This window comes from Magallana gigas, chromosome 4 (genome assembly GCF_963853765.1).
Source record: "Magallana gigas chromosome 4, xbMagGiga1.1, whole genome shotgun sequence".
Lineage (NCBI taxonomy): Eukaryota > Metazoa > Mollusca > Bivalvia > Ostreida > Ostreidae > Magallana > Magallana gigas.
In genome coordinates, this window is record NC_088856.1 from 2,019,188 (window position 1) to 2,040,044 (window position 20,857).

The window sequence follows — 20,857 nt, forward strand, 5'->3', positions numbered from 1 at the left end:
AAAATGGTTAAAATTACCGTTAAATTACCGGCATCGGTCTTCCCCATGCGCGAATCTAGAAGAGTAGGGTGAGGGTTCCAGACCCCACCCCAACCCCCGCAAAATTTCTTTCCATTACATGTACAATATAAAAATTACAAAAATATGCCTCGGACATCCCCAGGCAAACTCAAATAACCGTCAGACACTCACCCCCCCCCCACCCCAGGAAACTTTTTCTTATCCGCGCATGCCCCCTCCCCCCCCCCCCCTCAAAAAACAAAATTATTCTTCAGAACCCCATGTAAAATTTCAAGGATCTCCGCATACATTCTAAAAGATTCATTGGCCCTTGCTTTCGTTAAAAAGTGCGAGTAAAACGTTTGGTCTTTTTACGTTCATACCGGGCATACCCACTGTGTGATTATAATCGTCGTCCATATATATTCTGTGTATATTGAGTCAATGATGATGAGATAAGTTTCTCAAAATAAAATGCACATGCAAAAAAAACAACATGCGGCGAATCAAACTTCAGACAACTTTTAAAGATCTGTATTTGCTTATATACATGTACTTTGTTTCTTTTACACAGTGTTTATACATCTAATATTGCACCATGGTCAGGTATCAATTTTTGTATTACGTCACAAGTATGACGCAGCTACGACGGAAGACCTAATCGTTGCTTGCAACGAGCTCGTCTCTAGTTTTCCTCAATATTTCTGAGGATTAGTCTAGCCCCCCCCCCCCCACTTTAAATTTGCTTCCGACGCCAGTGCACAGTTTCTCTCTAGAAAAATTATGATTTATACAAGGTTTCCATTTGGAAACCTGAAGTTTACATGGGTTTACGCATTGCGTAAACTTAGGCTGTCCACCTACCAGGTAGTTTCCGCAGTGGAAACTTTGCAGCAACACGAGATTTACTAATGGTGTCCGCAGTGCGGAAACCATAAATAAACTCAATGTTTCGGCAAGTTTACGCTGCGGAAACGAATCATATTCCTTAAGTTTCCTCTGCGTAAACCACCTGGAAAGGTGGACTGCCTTTTTTTACGCAGTGTGTAAACCATAAATAAACTTCATTAAAAAAAACCTTTTCAGAATGCATTTTGTTTTGTATATGTTCTTTTTTTGACCTCTGAATTCATTGATATTCAAATATTCATATATTGATAAGAAAGAGATAGATTACCAAAGCAATTTATTGCATAGCAGTATTAATGTTGAATTCTCAAAAGATACAAGCACTTCATACATATATATATATATGACTTGTCAAATCATAGTTATGAAATTGCAAATGTATGCAACAAATTTGTTTTTTTTCTATTAAAGTCTCTCATCACATTATTTTCAGTTTCCAATTAATAACTTGAAATGGGTAAAACCTAACTACAATGAATTTATAACACACACAAGCATAAATAATTTGCTATCTTCATTACGTGTAATCTACAAACAAATGCACGTTAAATTATATGACTGTCCAAAATTACAGATTGTGCAATACAATGTCATCATAATAGCTATGAAATGCAAAAAGAAATTTGAATTTATATTACATGAACTGTATATTTGAATAAATACATTTGATTGAGGAGGGGGTGGGGAACACCTGATGAAATGCATCATACCACCTCAACTAATGTATCATATCAGGAGCAACTTAAGATGCATGGTTGTTGAAGGTTGGATGACAGTTGTTTTAAATGACTGGTTTTATAGTGAGGGGAACAAGCCTTACAACTCCCTTTCATATAAGCATACAAATCTGTTGAATCTGTTGAAAAATGAAATTAAAATTACAAAAATCACAAACCTCCACTCCTCCATTACTTAACAACATTATACATATGATAGTGAACGGCTGGTAATGCATTTAACACACAAAATAGTATGATACAGGAGCATAACTAGAAAACAGTCGAGGGGATTGGTTAAGTAAAACTTGTATACTAGCCATATTTAGTTTATCTAATAATGAAAACAAATACACAGAAAAGCTAACCGACAGTTAAACAAGTTATTGGAAAATTAAGTCTCGCACCTTTACTATGTCTGATTGAGAACTCCTATTATCGTAAAGGTTTTCACCAAACTGATATATTTAATAGTCCTTGCTGCAAAGTTTCAGGTAGTGAAGGGTGAAGTCATTACATGTTTTAGAGTTTTTGTCTAGAATGAAGGTTTATTATAATAAATGCATATATGAGATTCCTCGACAGGTCTGTGAATGGGCTGTGGTACTCAAATGACTGTTAGGGCCAGTGGGCCTCCTGTTAGTTTTTCACTTTGTTTGGTGTCCTTGTCTGTCCATCAGTCTGTCTAAAACTTTTTTTTTTTTTTTTTTTTTTTTTTTTTTTTTTTTTTTACATTTTTGACTTCTTCTGCAGAGCAATCTGATTAAAATTACAAAAGAGAAAGCGAGCGGATCTAGCATCTAATTTCAAAGAAAAGAGAAGAGATAGAAAGACCACGGCTTTTTTAATATTCATTGTTGACTGACTTGAAGGAACAAAAATCTTAAAACATTGTTCGAATCTTACATTAATATTTTTTATTGACAAAACCACATACTCAGCAAATTTTTTCTTGTTAAATTAACAATTTTAAGTAATGTCAGTTAAAATATAAAAATTAAAGCAGATACATGCATAGAGAAACTATTTATCTCTTAACATTTTCTATGTATCTAGAGGGAAAATAAATACATTAAAGAAGCTGAATTTCAGGACACTCTTTGGTTCCTTAAAATAGTTTGATAAATATATCAGCTTATGTTTCACAATTACAATACACATGTCATATAAATGTACCAATATATATATATATATATATATATATATATATATATATATATATATATATAATCATTTATCTTTAAAAAATGTGAGCGTGTAAATTCAATGTTTTAGTGGTTTACTAGCTCACAGGTCAATGGGTCACAGATTATTAGACATGTTCTGGTCCACAGATCTGTGAGTGGATCCGGAGCAGTTTTATGTCTGGAAACGTCTGCAGACACACCGGGCACATATACTGCGGAAGACCATTTTCTTTGGAACCTATTTTAAACTTCAAAATTGAATCAAGTTAATGAATTGTCGGTCAAATGTATCATTGCTATACAAAATGGTAAAAAATCAGAATTATTAAATTAATAGAAATTGACTCATCGAAATACCGGATTGTTAAACTAAAAAACAATCAAAACTCGCATCTTAAGATTGATTATTGAACGTAAAGATAATCATAAAAACAGTTTAATGTCAAATAATTTATAATAATTATTAAAAATGTATAAAAATGGTTGTTTGGGTATCTATATATCTTAATGATATGCCATTTTGCTTGATATCTTTTGAAACAAATCATTTTTAATATGCTTAATTTAACCAATATTAACATAATAATATTGAAATTTTAGATTTGCTTTATAAAAGATGCCATTATAGAAGTTCAACAAAGCTCAACTTTAACAACTTTTGACCCTTTTTGGGAGTTGATTTTAATCAACTCTCCTATGCAGTTACTCAGACAAACCGAAAGTGAAACGGTGTTTGGACCTCAGCAGAAATCATTGCTGCTGACAAGACTTAGTTCTTGAAAATAATTGATAAATTCGATGTAATGTATGCTAAAGCATTGTTTTTAAGGAAACTTATTTATACATGCCTTGAAAATAGTCAGATTTTAAATGGTACGAACAATTTAAATATTTTTTGTAGTCGTATGTATTCCTACGCCAGAGTTCAATATAGTCTCGTTCAACTCGACGCTCGGCTGTCTCCGTAAATCCTTGTCGGAGATTTATGGTGTCAGCCGAGCGTTTGGTTGAACGAGACTAGAGTTCAATATTGCTTGGGTACAATGTTCGAGAAATATTTCTATTACTGATACGTAGTTTGATTGAATTAATTTTATCTTTAAATATTATTTAACATGATTCATATGGTTGTTTTTCGACATTCTTGTCGAAAAGATTTGTGTCAATGTAAATTGTGGAGCAAAACTGACCTAGGAAATAATTGATGAATTCCAAGTCTAATTTTTTTTTAAACAATTTGTTTCCGAAGTTAGTTTTTTTCGAATTATTTAAGTGAAAGGGTACATACAAACCATCAGTGCATGCACGTTTATTTGTAAATGTTTCACCAAAATTATCAGATCCAAAGTACAGATGTATGTGTCAGACGTATGGTGGACTCAACATAAACTACCCAAGTACATTTACATGTGTATTTAGTATATTAAACGAGGCTTCATCTAAACTTGAAGTTAATAAAGAGGATGTGTATGTAACCTACGAAATGAAATCTATTTAATCTGGAGTCAATGTTTTGCATCGGTTGTATGATAAATGAATTATCTAATATTAAAAAAAAATTGGGACTTTTGACGACTCTAAAACATAGTTGAGCTTTCATCATATTTTGGTATTTACATTTCAACAATGCTGAAAATACTTTTGTGATTAACCTTAGTTAGACTACCTAAGCTAACACCTTTTACTCACCCAAAAATGAAATAAAAAAAGAGGAAAATATAAAAGTCAATAATTCACATAGTTAGTTTTAAATTTCAAAATAAAATATCCCACATATTTTGCATGGAAGTTTTTTTTTTTTTGGGGGGGGGGGGTGAAGTGCTTAAATTGCTACACATTTCTGATACAAATATACCTTTGTACTATTTGTAAAATTTAACATGTCATGTCAATTTTATTAATTTCATATAAATTAAAAAAATAGAGTTTTGATAGGTGGTACCAATTCTTGAATAGAAACTTTCTTACCATGATTTATGCACATTCTTTATATTTGCATTTGCCGTTTACATGTTAAAACGACATATTTAGACAATCGATATATAGTTTTCATTCGATTATTTTTATTCAGAAAATTGATTTACGTTTCATATATTTTAGTAGATTTGGCAATTAATAATGCAGAAAATATACACACACGATGCACATGTAGTGCAAAGGTGTATTTGTATAAGAAATGTGTAGCGTTTCAAGCATTTCAACCCCCCCCCCCCCCCCCAACTTCCACGCAAAATATGTGTGAGCGCGATATTTTGAAATTAAAAAGTCTATAAGTGAATTATTGACTTTTATTTTTTCCTCTTTTTTATTTCATTTTTGGTGAGTTAAAGGTGTCATGCTTAGGTAGTTAAACTAAGGTTAATCACAAAAGTATTTTCAGTATTGTTAAAATGTAAAATGAAAGCTCCAACTGTGTTTCAGAGTCGTCAAAAATCCTTATATTTTTTTAAATATTAGATAATGTATTTATCATACAACCGATGCAAAACATTGACTCCATATTAAATAGATTTTATTTCGTAGGCTACATACACCTACTCTTTATTAACATCAAAATTATATGAAGCCTCGTTCAATATACTAAATATACATGTAAGTGTACTTGGGTAGTTTATGTTGAGTCCATCACACGTCTAACACATACATCTGTACCTTGGATCTGATAACTTTGGTGAAACATTTACAAATAAACGGGCATGCACTTATGATTTGTATGTACCCGTTCACTTAAATAATTCGGGGAAAAAAACTAACTTCGGAAACAAATTGTGTAAAAATAAAAATTAGACTTGGAATTTATCATTTTTTCTCCACATTTACATTGACAAAAATCTTTATATGAAAGTAATAAATATAATTATTCGAATCTTTTCGGGGTTTTTTTTTTTTTTTTTTTTGGTTTTTTTTTTTTTTTTTGTGTGCATGAAATATTAAAATTTCGTTATGTTTAGTATCTGTTGTATGGTTGTTCGATGCTTACTTTATTTTGTCCAATCCATGGTTAAATCGCTCATTACTATATTTTCTATTTTTAAAACAAATTCACTGATTTCCTTTCAATGATATAGCAAGAGGAAACCAGAAAATTTAGTAAAAAAAATTTTTATACTAGGGCCATAATTGACCATTGATCAAAATAGAAATTCCAAGGGTGTTCGAAGCATGGTTAAGTCACCGTAGATAGCGATAACAAAATAGTTCTGATGAGTTAATTATTTTGAATTAACATATCCTATATGCTTCATCATATATATCTTTCAAATAAAACATTTCAGTAAGTTTTGTTGTGTGAATTTGTCACTTAATAGGATTAATATGCCTGAATACTTTACGACTCTCTCTCTCTCTCTCTCTCTCTCTCTCTCTCTCTCTCTCTCTCTCTCACGCAAACACAAATGACAAGTTTCTATCTTTTTATCTATCTAAAGAATATCTATCTATATATCTGTTTATCTACTTTCCTTTCTGTCTGCGCACGTGCATAAGCTCGTTGTCAAGGACGTAAGTCTGGCCTTAACTTAGTCTGATACTAGTGTTTACGGCCAGGCGTACGCCTCTTAGTGAAACGCAGTTTACGCCGGACTAAATTTTAGAGTACGACCTAAGGCTTAACTTTAGTTTCGTCGTATCTTACGCCTTTTAGTGAAACGGGCCCCAGGTCTCTTAGTAGTTTATCATCTGTTGAAGAGGTCTCACCTGTGTAGACAAACATTTTGCCTCGCTGTGTTAATCGGTTGCGATGGATTACCAGAATACTTATATCAAATAAGTAGGTCAATGCATTATTTACAAACAAAATATTCACATAAAATAAGAAATAAATGCATAAAATATTAAGACTACTTAATCAAAGGGTTTATATACATGTACATGGCCTGGGTGATGGTGCCTATTAATGAACGGTATTAAGCTTTAATAGTTACCTTTCCCGTGGTCATATTGGTAGACCCGCAACATAAAGGATTCAAACAGGGTTGGTCAGAGTAAGACTGAGTGGGGTAGGCAGGGGGCTGGTAGGGACTGCCGTCGTTCTTCATCTCATCCAGCAGCTGCTGGTTCCGGAGTTGGAGCTTCTTCAACATGTTTTCTATCTGGCATTTCTCCGCGCAGAGTCGCTCTCTGAGGTCTCTCTCCGCGTCAAAGTCGGACTTCCACACCTCCGCCTTCAAATAAAAACAAACATTTTCTCTTCACAAATAGTGATTTTCTTTTATCAATATCAAACCCACGACTGACTGTACATTAAGTATTTAGATGGTAAAATTTTAATTTTTTATGCATGAATATAAAAGTGTTCAATGGGTATAAAAAACATTCTAAATACATGTTATTTCTATGTTTTTAATAACATAAATTTTCTAACTATTCACATGCATGCATGGCAGAGATTATCTTTTCCATTAGGTTTATTAGTTTCCACATTTCAATGTTTGTAGATAGAGCTGTCATCCTTGTCGCCCATTCAAAAGTCCTAAACACTCTTCAAATTCCATATATATAGATCATAAACACATTCTTAACATTGTCCTATCATCAGCTAGAGTGGCCACTTTTACAAATTCCGGGAATAGTTTATTTGTTTCATAGAGTTAGTAACTATTAAAAGAAAATTTATACATAAGATCTTTTGGAACTGAGGAGCGGGCAACCTTAAACATTCCATGCTATCCCCATTCTCACCTGAGCCTTCAGCACAGGTACCACGTTGTTGGGCACTTTAGAAAACATTTCAAAAAGCCCCCTTTCTCATATTTACTTAAGGAGGCCGATTTGGGTTTTTTTGCGGAAAAACTACAATAGCATAACTCTTTATTTTTTAACCATATGTAATTTAAACCAACTCTAGTTTATTTGCGAAGGTTCATGAAAATCAACCGTCTGGTTCTTTTTAGGGACCATCTCAAAATAGAGGTACATTTACTATAGGAATATATAGGAAACTGTCATTTTCCGCAAATCAAAGCAGTTTAAAAAAATACTACAATAGCTTTTTTTCTCAAATTGTTATATATGATTAGATATATCATTTCCTATCTTATATGTAAAAAACACAAAATTCTACCGTCTGGTTTTTAGTGGGGGCCATCTCAAAATATTAAAATGCACCAAATTTTGCTATATATTTGGATCATCACGAATGATGATTGGTATAATGGATTCATTCCAAAAATGAGGAATATGTCCTTGAGGATAGCATCATTCTGTATATAAAATTTCAACAGCGTACAATTTTTACTTTTTCTTTTATGTTATTTCTTATAAAGTACTCCTACAAAGCTTCATTTTATCATAACGTCATAAAAGCGCAATAGCAATGCTCCCCTACCGCACAACGTAAAAATCGTGTTAAAAATAAAAATTTTCCTGTAAAAATCTTAATATTTTTATCTGTATTTTGTTTATTGTGTTCAATTTTATAAATGATATCGAAAAAAATTCATAAGAAGTATAAATCAACTGTATTATATTAGAATGCGCAAAAACATGCGCAATGCAAACCAAAGTCGTCCTCCTTAAATCATGGACACTTCACAATTCTTAAAACCTCCCTTCTTCATAAAGCCTCATCAATACATAGATAATAAACACATTTTTAGACATTCCATTATATTTCCATTCTCACCTGAGCCCTCAGCACAGGGATCACGTTGTTGAGTTCCTTCTTAATCTTCTTGTTCTCCTCCTCCACTTTCTTCAGTTTCTCCTCTCGGTAGTTAATGGCCTCCTGTCCGGCGTAGACCTGAGCTGTCAGGCGACCGATCTGGTCCAGTAACTTCTGCTTCTCTGTCTCCGTACAGCCACTCTGAACAAGTTAATAAAATGACAGGTACAGAAAAAGTACATCATAGAATAGGTACAAGGACGGATCAAACAAACAATAAAATGGCATACATGTAGAAATGTAAATGCTCAAAGCGTAAATGTGAATAGATTTGAGTCACATGTTTAGGGCTTTGTTATTCATGAGGTCAAGACCGCTTGAAATTCGTAAAAAAACCTAACCTTTAGCACTAGGTCAAGCACACAAGATTTTGTGCTTTTTACCAAAAAAAAACTTAACACACGACTATTTAAAAACTTCAATTAAATGATTTTAATATCTGTTTTCAGTGACTGCATTTACGTCAACTTGAAACATTTATGTGCTCATATAGAAAACATGCATTCAAAATGGTGTTGTTAACTAAACATCTTTGAGAAAATCGATGTTAACAGTATACCATAAGACTTGTTATATTAATTAAGACAATTCCTTATTACAATGTTATGAAGTAAAAACAGAAATTAGAATTTAAAAACCTCTATGTTTGAAGAAACGGACGAGGCTGAGGGTGGACTGCCAAAACTCGATGTGTAGTTTTCTTGTGACTCATTTACTGCTGACAGAGAACCAAACAGCTGATATATCTGTTTTTTGTTGATCTTTTGTGAAGATAAGCTTGTTAAGGAAACTGTAACTTTAGGAGGAATTCGTCTATATTTAGAAATGCTAAATTTGTATGAAGAGATACGACTAGCACCATTGGAATCTAGTAATTTCTTCACATCTGCAATGATTCGTGTTATTTCAGAAATATTACGCTTAATTTCAAAATCCTGTTTATCAAGAACAACCAGGTCCTTTGATTCCAGTTCATCAACGTCATTTTTGAGTTTCTTGATGGCGTTATCAATTTCTCTGTGCAAAGTTTCTCCTTGTTTGTCCAGAGCTGTTTTCAATTTTTTAGAGTTTTTGCGCAGATCAGACTTTTGAACCGAGATGTAAGATGCAATCTCCTGGTATTTTGGATAAATCAAATTCTCTAATTCTTTTAGATTTTTTAGTAAAGCCTCATTCTTATTTTCTAGAAATTTCAGAATGTCATTTTGTTTGTGTCCTATATGTTCACCAGATGATACACATTGCACACAGATAGGAATGTCACACTGTTCACAGTGAAGATGGCACAACTTGGTGGAATGTTTTGAACAGTAAAGAGTGGATCCCCTCTTTCTGAATGGCACTACTTTGTGTTCTGTAGATTCATCCGAGAGATGTTCCCCAACACAGGGTTTACACAAATTTAGGTTACAGATGTCACAGTACATAGGTGGGGCAGGAGTCTCACAGAGATGACATCGTAACACATCCTGGGCATTATTACGGCGATGATCCATGGGTAGGATGCTGATCAAATGAAGTAAATTTTATTTACTTATATCAAAGAAATTGGTTTTGAAAATAACTTGTATGGTTTCATTAATATTTTGGATGTTAGGTTTTTGGCGAATTTACTGAATTTCACAGCTTATAGTTGCATATGTGTATGCGTGGCAAATATTCCAACATTGTCAACATTAATTACAATATGTTCGTAAATAATTATTGCACGTCAACTGACATTTTATCCAAGTGCACAAAGTCAATTACAAATCAGCAAAATTGGTATTTAAGGAATATTGACGGAGCCACAGTACGTTGTTTCCACTGATTCATTAAAAAAATCAACAGTTACTTCATAATGAGATCTGAAGTATTAGCTATTACTTCATAAATATCCTCAAGACCTTCCACAATATAACAAACCTGTTCTTGTATTTTACTTCCTGGTCTTCTTGCCTGGTGTGATGATCACGTGATTAAATTAATAGAAGAGGTGGATTCACAGGGGCGAAGTCTTTTCCGTTAAATTTGTTTATTTTCAAGAAATAATTAAACGCAAGATGCGTTAGTAACAAATGATGCATCAAATTATAAAATGTTAGTTTCATTTTCATCGAAGATTCTTGTTTCACTGAGACGAATTCAGTATACCTATGACTCTAACAACTTAGGAACAATTATGTTTGCTGCGAGAAAAAGTGGAAGAGGTGGGGGGGGGGGGGTGGGGCTGAACCCTCTATGATACTATCTGCGTAATGGTTAGGTCTAACTTTGCAAAAAAAGTACGGGGGGGGGGGGGGGGGGCAAAGCCTCCCCCCCGGTTCCTACGCCTATGGCATATAATTGAAAAAAATTTCATTTTTTACTTTGAAATGCGTATGAGGTATGGTAGCAAGGAGAACGTTTCAACGCATTTTTATGTATTTGTACACCCATTTCAGAATAATATAAGAATTAAAAGTGGCAAAAAATAATTTACTTGGAGGGCTAAGACACAAAACCATTAATAAAACCTCACGTTGTTTTATAACAAAATCTGATTCACATTCTGACTTCAATATTGTATAATCAACAGTTTGGAAGACACAAAGGACAGAGGACGAATTAACCTATTGACCGACCTAATTCTGACCTTCAATAATGGCTCCATTGAAAATGTTGCCACATATGATTTTGATATGCCCGTATTATATGTGATTCTAATTTCAAAATGATATGATTCCATTATCATAATGGTAACTTTATTTAACTTCTGTTATGTTGCCTCAGTTAATCAAAAGAATGTTATAATATCAGAATGATTGATGAAAATCAAATGTGGCAAAGTTTTTTTTAGTATATAAACTTGGAAGATTATGAAAGTCAAACCAACAATATAAGCTTACATCGTTTATTGACAAAATCACATTGTATATTCTATATTGTAAAATCAACAGTTTGAAAGACTGTAAAAACAAATAATAAATAAACAATTCAAAGGAACCAAAAAACTGTCATTATAATACCTTAAGAACTAAAATTTTGAATCAATAAATCAGAAAGATGATAAATCACATTAAAAGCATGTTTTGGAACTGAGTTTAAAATTTGTGCTTTTATATTTGACTCTATTTCATTAAAAATAACAACTAATTGATGTTTAGCAATGACACATAATTAATGCACATCCACCAACATATGTGCATGTACCAACCCATATTACATTATCCTAGCAATGTTTGATTCAATACAGAGACCGTTACTTCATCTTGATTTAATATTTCATCTTCAGGAATGGAGCATTTCAGCATGTTAGTATTTCACAAGTAGGTCACAAGTCAATAGGTCATAGATCAGTAAGTCACAGGTCGGCAGTTCACAGGTCAGTAGGTCAGGTCATGTCCTGGTCGATACAGTCCAGCACGTGGATCTGGAGGGTGTCCATGTCGGGACACGTCTGGTTACACTTCGGACACTCAAACTGCTGGAGCTCCTCCCCCTCCTGAGATCCGCCATGAGACTGAAAGATCAATCAAATGATCAGATGGAAATATAAATACTTTTTTCAATAATCGGATGTTGATATAATTAATGCACCTAGTACAAAATCAATGTTGGATCATTTAATTCATGATGGCTTAATTTTAATTGGTACACGTACCTTTATCAACTTATTCACTATTGAAAACATATTAATCCATGAAATTACATGCCAATGAACATTTAAAAAAATATTGGCCCATTGAATTTATATGACCAGAAAATTGTATTTTTTTGCTTTCAATTCTTATAAAATAATCACAGATTTGTTGTGTTTAAAGGTGAACACTGCTCATAGATAGGCATTCTCCGCCATATTTCTCTTTTATCACCACTATCCATACAACCCCTATATAAGTCATAGACCTCTTAGTAGTTTAAAATATTTTGTTGAAGAATTCTCACCTGTGTGGACATACATCTTGCCTTGCCGTGTTACTCCATCACGATGAAATTAACAAATTTTACGCACTTTTATCAAGCCAGAAGAATACTTACATCAAATAAACAGGTCAATGCATTATTTACAAACAGAATATTCACATAAAATAAGAAATAAATGCATAAAATAAAAAGACCACGAAAGGAATACTGCATGTCAGCCACGAGTTTCAGGTGTGCAATCTGGTGTAACGAAATTGAAGGTTTTTACACCGTACCTGGCATGGGTGATGTGCCTATTTATGAACAGTGTTAAGCGTTAATACTTCAGCCACAAAAAGCAAATGCCTTGTTAGCCCTGTTTTACAACGACCAAAGATTCTGTCTGACCAGTGCAAGCTTACCTGTCCCATGGTCATATTGTTAGATCTGTTGTCATACACAGCCCCTGCCCCCGCCGCGGGGCCAGGGTAAGACTGAGTGGTGTAGGTGGGGGGCTGGTAAGGGCTGCCGTGGTTCTGTTGCCCCACCCTCAGGTGTTGCTGCAAGGAGTGCTGGAAGCCCTGGTTGGCGTGGCGCTGCTGCATCTCCTGGAACTGCCGCTTGGAGAAGTTCTCCATCTCATCCAGCAGCTGCTGGTTCCGGAGTTGGAGCTGCTTTAACTCATTCTCCAGCTGGCTCTTCTCCGCGTGGAGTCGCTCTCTGGAGTCTCTCTCCGCGTCAAAGTCAGACTTCCACACCTCCGCCTTCAAATAAAAACAAACATATTCTCTTAATAAATAAGTGACTTTTAAATATCAATATCAAACCCAAGACTGAATGTAAATTATAGTATTTATAATTATGGTAAAATTTTAAGCTTCTAGGCATGAATATAAAAGTGTTCCTTGGGTAAAAGCAAATGAAGTTATCTTTATGAAGATAAAAACATTTTAAATTAAGATACATAAAATTTCTGATGTTTCTTATAAGATATTAAATTTTCTAAACTATTCACATGCATGGCAGAGATTATATTTTTCCTTAACTTTCATAAATTTCCACAATACAGACATTTCAGTGTTTCTAGATATGAGCTGTCCTCCGTGACAACCATTCAATAGTCCTCAACACTCTACACATTCCATAAAGCCCCCCTTCTCACCTATACATAGATCATGAACACATTCTTAACACTGTCCAATCCTCAGCAAGTATGACAACTTTAACAAATTCCGGGAATAGTTCATTTGTGTCAGAGATTTTAGCTTTTACATTTACTTTGGAACTCTTGATATTTAATAATATCAGAATGTATTTTGAAATTTTCTTTTTCAATAAGCACTAAACAAGTAATTATTAAAAGAAAATTTACTCATAAGATCTTTAAGACTTGAGAAGGGGACAACCTTAAACATTCCATTCCATCTCTATCCTCACCTGAGCCCTCAGCACAGGTACCACATTGTTGGGCACTTTCACATTAAACATTTCAAAAAGCCTCTTTTCTCATCTTTACCTAAATCATGAACACTTCACAATTCTTAAAACTTCCCTTCTTCATAAAGCCTCGTCTATACATAGATCACAAACACATTTTTAGACATTCAATTATGTTTCTGTTCTCACCTGAGCTCTCAGCACAGGTACCACATTGTTGAGTTCCTCCTTAATCTTCTTGTTCTCCTCCTCCACTTTCTTCAGTTTCTCCTCTCGGTAGTTAATGGCCTCCTCTCCAGCGTAGACCTGCGCCGTCAGGCGACCGATCTGGTCCAGTAACTTCTGCTTCTCTGTCTCCGTACAACCACTCTGTACAGGTAAAAAAGGACATTGGACAGGTACAGAAAAGGTACATCATAGGGCAGATACAGGAAGGGTACATCATAGGACAGATACAGAAAAGGTACATCATACAGCAGATACAGAAAAGGTACATCATAGGACAGATACAGAAAAGGTACATCATAGGGCAGATACAGAAAATGTACATCATAGGACAGATACAGAAAATGTACATCATAGGGCAGGTACTGAAAAGGTACATCATAGGGCAGGTACAGAAAAGGTACATCATAGGGCAGATACAGAAAGGGCACATCATAGGAGAGGTACTGTGGAATCATCATTGTTCGTAGGTGATCAATGTTCCTGACTTTCATGGATAATCCTTGCCCATGAATTTACATCCCCACAAACCTATATACAATCACTTGTTTAATATTTATTAAAATTTCCCTGATTACAATACCAACAAAATTACATTCCCATGAACCAAGAAAATTGACTACCCACGAACATTGACCCCCATGAATAAAGATAATTCCACGGTATATGAACAGATCATGCATCAGCTAGATTTTACATCAAGTGTGTGGTTCAATTGGCAAGGTTCTTCTCTCTTTAAATATCATAAACATGTTTAATTTTTACTGACTTGAACAGAAATATGACATATTTGAGTAGTTCCTTGTAAATGTTGATGATTAGTTTCCCTACCTGTTCCTGCATGCGGACATTATCGTACTTCTCCGACAAATTTTTGTGGTCAGACACCAGCTGGTTGAAAGACTGTCTGAGTTCTACGGATGTTTTCCTGAAATGTACTCATACTTTGTAAAGCTTGATGATTTGTTGAAATACTAGATAACCTTTGATAAAACAAACAGAGGGCAGAATTCAGTTACTAGAATATAAGACTGGGGTCACATCTACTGTTTCTCTAATCCACTGATTACTAAATACTACTTAACAAATGCTACAGAAAACCATCATGTGACCATTTTGCTATAATTTCTCTTATTAATTCTTTAAACACTGATTCTACCACTCGTATTACTTTTACACATCACAAGCCCCTGCCCTCTTTAATCTTTGTGTTAACTTGTTCATGTTCACACATTGTGAGCCCTCGTACTTTGTGTTAACATGTTCACACATTGTGAGCCCCCGTACTTTGAGTTAACATGTTCACACATTATGAGCCCCCGTACTTTGTGCTAACTTGTTCACACATTGTGAGCCCTCGTACTTTGTGTTAACTTGTTCATGTTCACACATTGTAAGCCCTCGTACTTTGTGTTAACTTTTTCATGTTCACACATTGTGAGCCCTCGTACTTTGTGTTTTGGTGCTCCTTTCTCTCCGCGTTGAGGGCGTCCTCGTAACTCTTCAGGGACAGCCTGAGGGTCTCCACCAGCCCCGCGTCCTGGGCGCGCTGCCTCTGGAACTCCTCGTGTTGGACCGCGCTGCTGTGTTCTAGTTCCTGGAGTCTGTCAAAAGAACACATAATACAGTAAAACTTGGTTATAGAACCCCACCCTGTATTCTATCTACTGGATGCTGTGAAGAACACAAAATACAGTTAACCAAGCAGTTAAACATGGTTATAAAACCACATTCCTGTGATCTAGCTCCTTAGGTCTGTGTACAGAAATCTTCAATCTATCGTTACTAACTGGGTACAGGACACACAATTATCATTATAAACCTTCAACCTTTATACCTTTAACCAATCCATACACTATAGAGCAAAACATGAATATAGTACCATAGTTACTGGAGTCTGAGAAGGAATGGTAAATTTATCTAACCGAGTACTGGACGCAAAATGATCAAATTATCTCAATCAACAGACATAAACTTTACCATCACTTATAATCTAATAATTGAAGCTGTCTGAATAAATTCTAACTTTTAAAATGATTTTTCACATTCATTTGTAAATCAAGTTTTTACGTTAAACAAGTGTTTTAAAATTCTAAATCCTTTTTTGGCCATATCACTTAAATCTTTCAATACATATGAATATATTTTACTTCAGACCTTCAGATAATATTCTAAAACTATTTGGCACTTTTCTATTTTTAAAAGGCTATATATATACCTTATATACAATGAAATTTCAGTCATTGTATATTCTGCTTAAAAATCAACATGTTATTTGTGTCCCTGACTTTGGGTGCTACTGTGGAATCATTTTTTTTTCTTTGGGGTCAATATTCATGGGTAGCCAAATTTTTACTGGTTTGTGGGGACGTAATTTCATTATATTAAACAAATGCTTGTATATGCATTTGGGGGGATGTGAAATTGAGTGCAAGGGTTACATAGGTCCTCCACTAATGATGATGACTACACAGTAATACAATAGGTTTGATGGTCAGTGCAGACTTACCGACCACTCTTCTTCTCCAGGGCATCGTTTGCAGCCTCCAGTTTATTCTGGGACTCGGTCACCTGGGAGATGAGGGTCAGAACCTGACTTCTAAGACTCTGGACATCACTTGTATAGGCCTTGGTCTGAAAGGTTACAAATAAGTAATAATCATCCAGAGAGAGAGAGAGAGAGAGAGATGGACTGAATATCATAGGGATACATATAGGGCTTTGTCAGAATGCACCAAATACACATCAATGTCAAAGAGATAACAACAAGTATTTTTCATTATATTAGTTTTGTTAATTATGTAGCATCCAAGCCATAAAGGAAATAAACATTTAAATATTGTGAATCCTGTGCACCTGTTCATCTTTGGTTTGCTGAAGTTCGTGTTGCAGACAGTCGAGTTGCTGCAGCAGCTCCTGCCTCTGTTGCTGGTGTTGCTTGGTCAGGTCAGAGATGTGGTGCTGCTGTTGCTCCTTGTAATAGGCGATCTCCTCATCCTTCTGCTTCAGGCGCTGTCTCAGGTCACCCAGCTGTACACAATGAAAGATATACAGAATAATTTATATATATTTTATCAGAGGTGATCTCCTCATCCTTCTGCTTCGGGCGCTGTCTCAGGTCAATAAGCTGTACTGAATCATACAGAGAATCAGGATCATGATCAGGATCTTTCTTGAATTTAATCATTTCAGACACTATCATGAGCTGAGCTGTCTAGGCACCTACCCATACTCCAGACTAAACAATCTCTGTATGTACTCCTGATTAAGTTATCTGTGCACTTACCTCAGTTTGAGCCATCTCAGCCGCCTGAATCTTCCTGTCCTCCTCAGTGCTGACCGCTGAGGCCTGGACTCGAGACATCTGTTGCTCCACCTCCTCCACTCGGTTCCTCAACATCCTGGTCTCTGACTTCATTCCCTTATTCTCGTTCAGCAGCCCCTCTATCCTTTGACCGAGCTCTGTATTCTCACGCTCCAGCTTTGCATTGTTTTCCTGAAGTTCCTGTTTCACCGTTTTGTAGGAGTCCAAATCACGCATCAAACTGTCATTGTTTTCTCGGAACTGCTTTACTTTATTTTCCAGTTCTGATATTTGGGTTTTCAGTAACACATTTTCCTTCTTGATGGCAGCTGTTTCCCCACTGTCATGGTTTACAAGAACCTTGATAAAACAAATACAAGTTTATTCATATGACCTTAAAAAACATAAGAAAAATAAACAAAAGAAAAAATATGAGAATTTTAATTTAAGACAAGGGTTTCTCCATCTGCATAGTATCACTCCACTAGTGTACTCACTGCATCCAGGCTGTCTGAGGAGCGAACCCCAGCCTGACCCCCCGTGGACTGTCTTATCTCCTCCACTGTCCTTCTAAGCTCTATGAGGGCCTCCTGCTTGGACCTGAGATCACTGTCCATCTCTACCACAGACCTCTGTAGCTGTTGTAGCTCAGTGGCCTATAAAATAATACATCACCAAAAACTGATTTCCATCTCAATGAAAAAAGCCTAAGCCTGCATTTCTCTCTTTAGAGATTTTGAAAAATCGAAACAAGTGATGCCATAAAACTTTATTGTACAGTCCTTAAAATCATACACAGACAAACACTGAATGTTAGAATCACATGCATTCAATACAATAGGCAAATCATCAAAAGAGGGTGAGACTATTCACTGAAACTTCAACATCAGTGCTCTATCTTATAGTGGATATTGTTCTTACTTTCTTCTTTCATCAGTTACCTCCTGTTCAACAGGTGAATTCTACTTTTCTATTCAGCAGCTTTACTACACCTTTATATTAAACAGATGAATCATACACTAGTATACAGTGATAAACAAGATGTGATTCCTACTTTTGTATTCAGGAAGTGAATTATATTGATAATAATACATACCTTTTTCAATATTACACCCTGTATCAGCCCGAGACACCCTCTGGCTAATATTGGTCGAGGGCTGATATAGGGTGTAATACAGAAAATAGTATGCATTATAATATTTATAACACACTTATAGTAATTGATAACATAATATTATCCTATTTGTCCATGTCTGTATGCCTAAATTCAATGAAGACATAATACTGTAGATTCCTATTTAAACGCGAAGAATTAATTTCCGTGTAAAATCAAGAGAGAAAACCCTCGCAGATTTTAAAATCTTGCTTTTCTTTTTCAGACAGTTTTGAACGTTAGTAAATTATAGCAAAACATTGGTGATCGTGATTATATATTTTTGCGATTTGATAAAAAACAGTGGAATTGCGGAATTAAGTACTTTTCCATTAAAAGGTTGTATCTTACCTTTGCCGAGACTTGGGCTTTGAGCTCCGCGTTTTCCCGCGTCATGGTCTGGACTACTTCCTTGGTCTGGTCGAACTTCTCCTTGTTCCTGGCGTTGTTGACCCGGATTTTCTCCTTCCACTCGGACAGGTTCTGATACTGGAGCTTCATCTTTTCGTTGTTATCCTTCAGGTAATCTGGTCAACATAAAGTATTCTATAGTAGTTTTTTATAAATATACTACATTATGTTTTAATAATTCAGGGGCTCTATTAGCTTCTTTGATTTCAACTGTCTTAATGAAACATGTTATAGAAAAGAAAATTTATACTATAGTTTTGTCTATTAATAAAATAACTAATGGCAATTAAGAAATGAACTATTAGTAAAATTACTGCTTTCAGTTTAAATCTTATCATATAATTAAATCATTGCGGAGGTTGACAATGGTTTTCGAGGGTTGTCAATTTCAATGTGTGTGTGTGTGTTCTTTATGACAATTTGCATTCAGGGGTCAATATCGATTTCTTGGTTTCAGTGGCGTCCAATATAATGACAAATGTTTAAGAGTTTAAATCATAAGATTCATCAATATATGAGAGTCATTGTATTGAATAGTAAAATATGTAATGGATTTCACTCATCAAACAGCTTAACCCAATCTTATACACACCATTTTCCCTATCTTTACAAACATCTATGCTCATCATTTTCCCTGCTTATAAACATTTCCTTAATCTTATACACACCTCATAGTTTATCATTTTCCCTTTGTATGGACAAACATCTTTGTTCATTATTGATTCTCCGGATACACTTCTCTTAACTCATTATATTTGTTACCCACACACACCTTTATATTCATTATTGTCCCTACTTACACAGTATACACACCTCTTAGTTCATTATTTTCGCGGTGAAGTTCCTGAATTCTATCCAAAGCCTGCTCCAGGTTGACGTCGGTCATTGACATTTGACCTATGCCCTGGGACAGGCTCATCTGGTTACTGCTATGTGTGCTTGATGGCATTGTAGGTATTGCACTATACGATACCTCACCGTTCTGTGTGATATTCACATTGGGCGTGTGGGCTCCATTCATCTTGCTTCATTACTACAGTCTCATTGCACAGTTCTCCGAGTTCTATCCAGGAATCAATCTACAAATACCTGTTATTCAATCAAACAAAGTGTTTCAAATATATCCTTTTGCTTAGCATGGCTCAAACTGCAAGTTCTATATTTCCGCTACCAAGGCAAACATTAACAATGAGTTATCATAGAGGTATAAAAGTTCAACGTTCATTTTGTTATGTTGATCTACAATCATTAAAAGAATTTTCGCTTTCTTAATGCCCGTAATCACCCTAAAATTTTCCGACATTAAAGTGTTCAAAATGAAAGTAGAACAAGATTTTCTTTCAGATTTTGGTAACTTAGATGGATTTGCTACCAGAAATTAAAGTAACCCCCGATGGAGAAATAACACCTTACATCTAATTAACCAAATATTGTAACAACTTACCTGTAATTCACAAATTATTGAATAATTTCGTTAGCTATATTTTCAGTATTCTTATCACGAACAAAACAACAAGGAAATAGACTAAGGGATGTATAAGAGAAACCGTTCACGGTAGAAATGTTTTTTTTCCGATAAAATAAATGCAAGCGTCGGATAAAGTTTTCCTACACTTTTCTAAATCTTCCATTCATATCAGTTGACTTGTAGTAGGAAGAGGGCTAAACTAAGCTGTGCCTGCTTCCCAATCTCTTTTAAAATACTTTTTTGAATAAAATGTTGTTTAAATTAAATTGAACATCAGTTGAGGGGGTGTACATTTGAGGATAAGAAGGTAAACATTTCATGACCTGGCTTGTGAAGCGGGCAGCTCATTACTGTAGTTTTGGTTAGAGTTACTCCGTTTTATTTATTGATTCTTGATAATTTTAATTAATGCATCCACTGATAACCAATTAGCATCATTATTATTTTTATACAATAATAAATATTCAATGTATATAAGTTAATTAATTGTTATGTATAAGTATTTTTTGGGTTAGATCGGA

General features: G+C 34.8%; 2 protein-coding genes across 3 annotated transcripts; both read right to left on the reverse strand.

Moving 5' to 3' along the window:
• Positions 1–1,169: 1,169 nt before the first annotated feature.
• Positions 1,170–10,649, reverse strand: LOC117682578 (NF-kappa-B essential modulator). The gene is made up of 5 exons (XM_066080876.1): positions 10,380–10,649; positions 9,113–9,980; positions 8,436–8,615; positions 6,736–6,975; positions 1,170–3,060 (listed from the first exon to the last, which is right to left on the reverse strand). The coding sequence occupies exons 2-5, from the start codon at positions 9,968–9,970 to the stop codon at positions 2,938–2,940; spliced, it is 1,401 nt and encodes a 466-aa protein (XP_065936948.1). The 5' UTR covers positions 9,971–9,980; positions 10,380–10,649; the 3' UTR covers positions 1,170–2,937.
• Positions 10,650–11,332: 683 nt separating this feature from the next.
• LOC105348843 (optineurin) lies at positions 11,333–20,435 on the reverse strand. 2 transcript variants are annotated; one of them, XM_066080887.1, is made up of 12 exons: positions 20,313–20,435; positions 19,682–19,957; positions 18,809–18,984; positions 17,802–17,960; positions 17,287–17,664; positions 16,857–17,030; positions 16,510–16,634; positions 15,452–15,604; positions 14,832–14,928; positions 13,965–14,144; positions 12,761–13,102; positions 11,333–11,955 (listed from the first exon to the last, which is right to left on the reverse strand). In XM_066080887.1, exons 2-12 carry the CDS (start codon positions 19,887–19,889, stop codon positions 11,827–11,829), a joined length of 2,121 nt encoding a protein of 706 aa, XP_065936959.1. In that variant the 5' UTR covers positions 19,890–19,957; positions 20,313–20,435; the 3' UTR covers positions 11,333–11,826. The 2 variants fall into 2 exon arrangements, with proteins under 2 accessions (XP_065936959.1, XP_065936960.1); XM_066080888.1 differs by having other exon boundaries at positions 19,682–19,947; positions 20,313–20,392.
• Between the last annotated feature and the right edge of the window lie 422 nt (positions 20,436–20,857).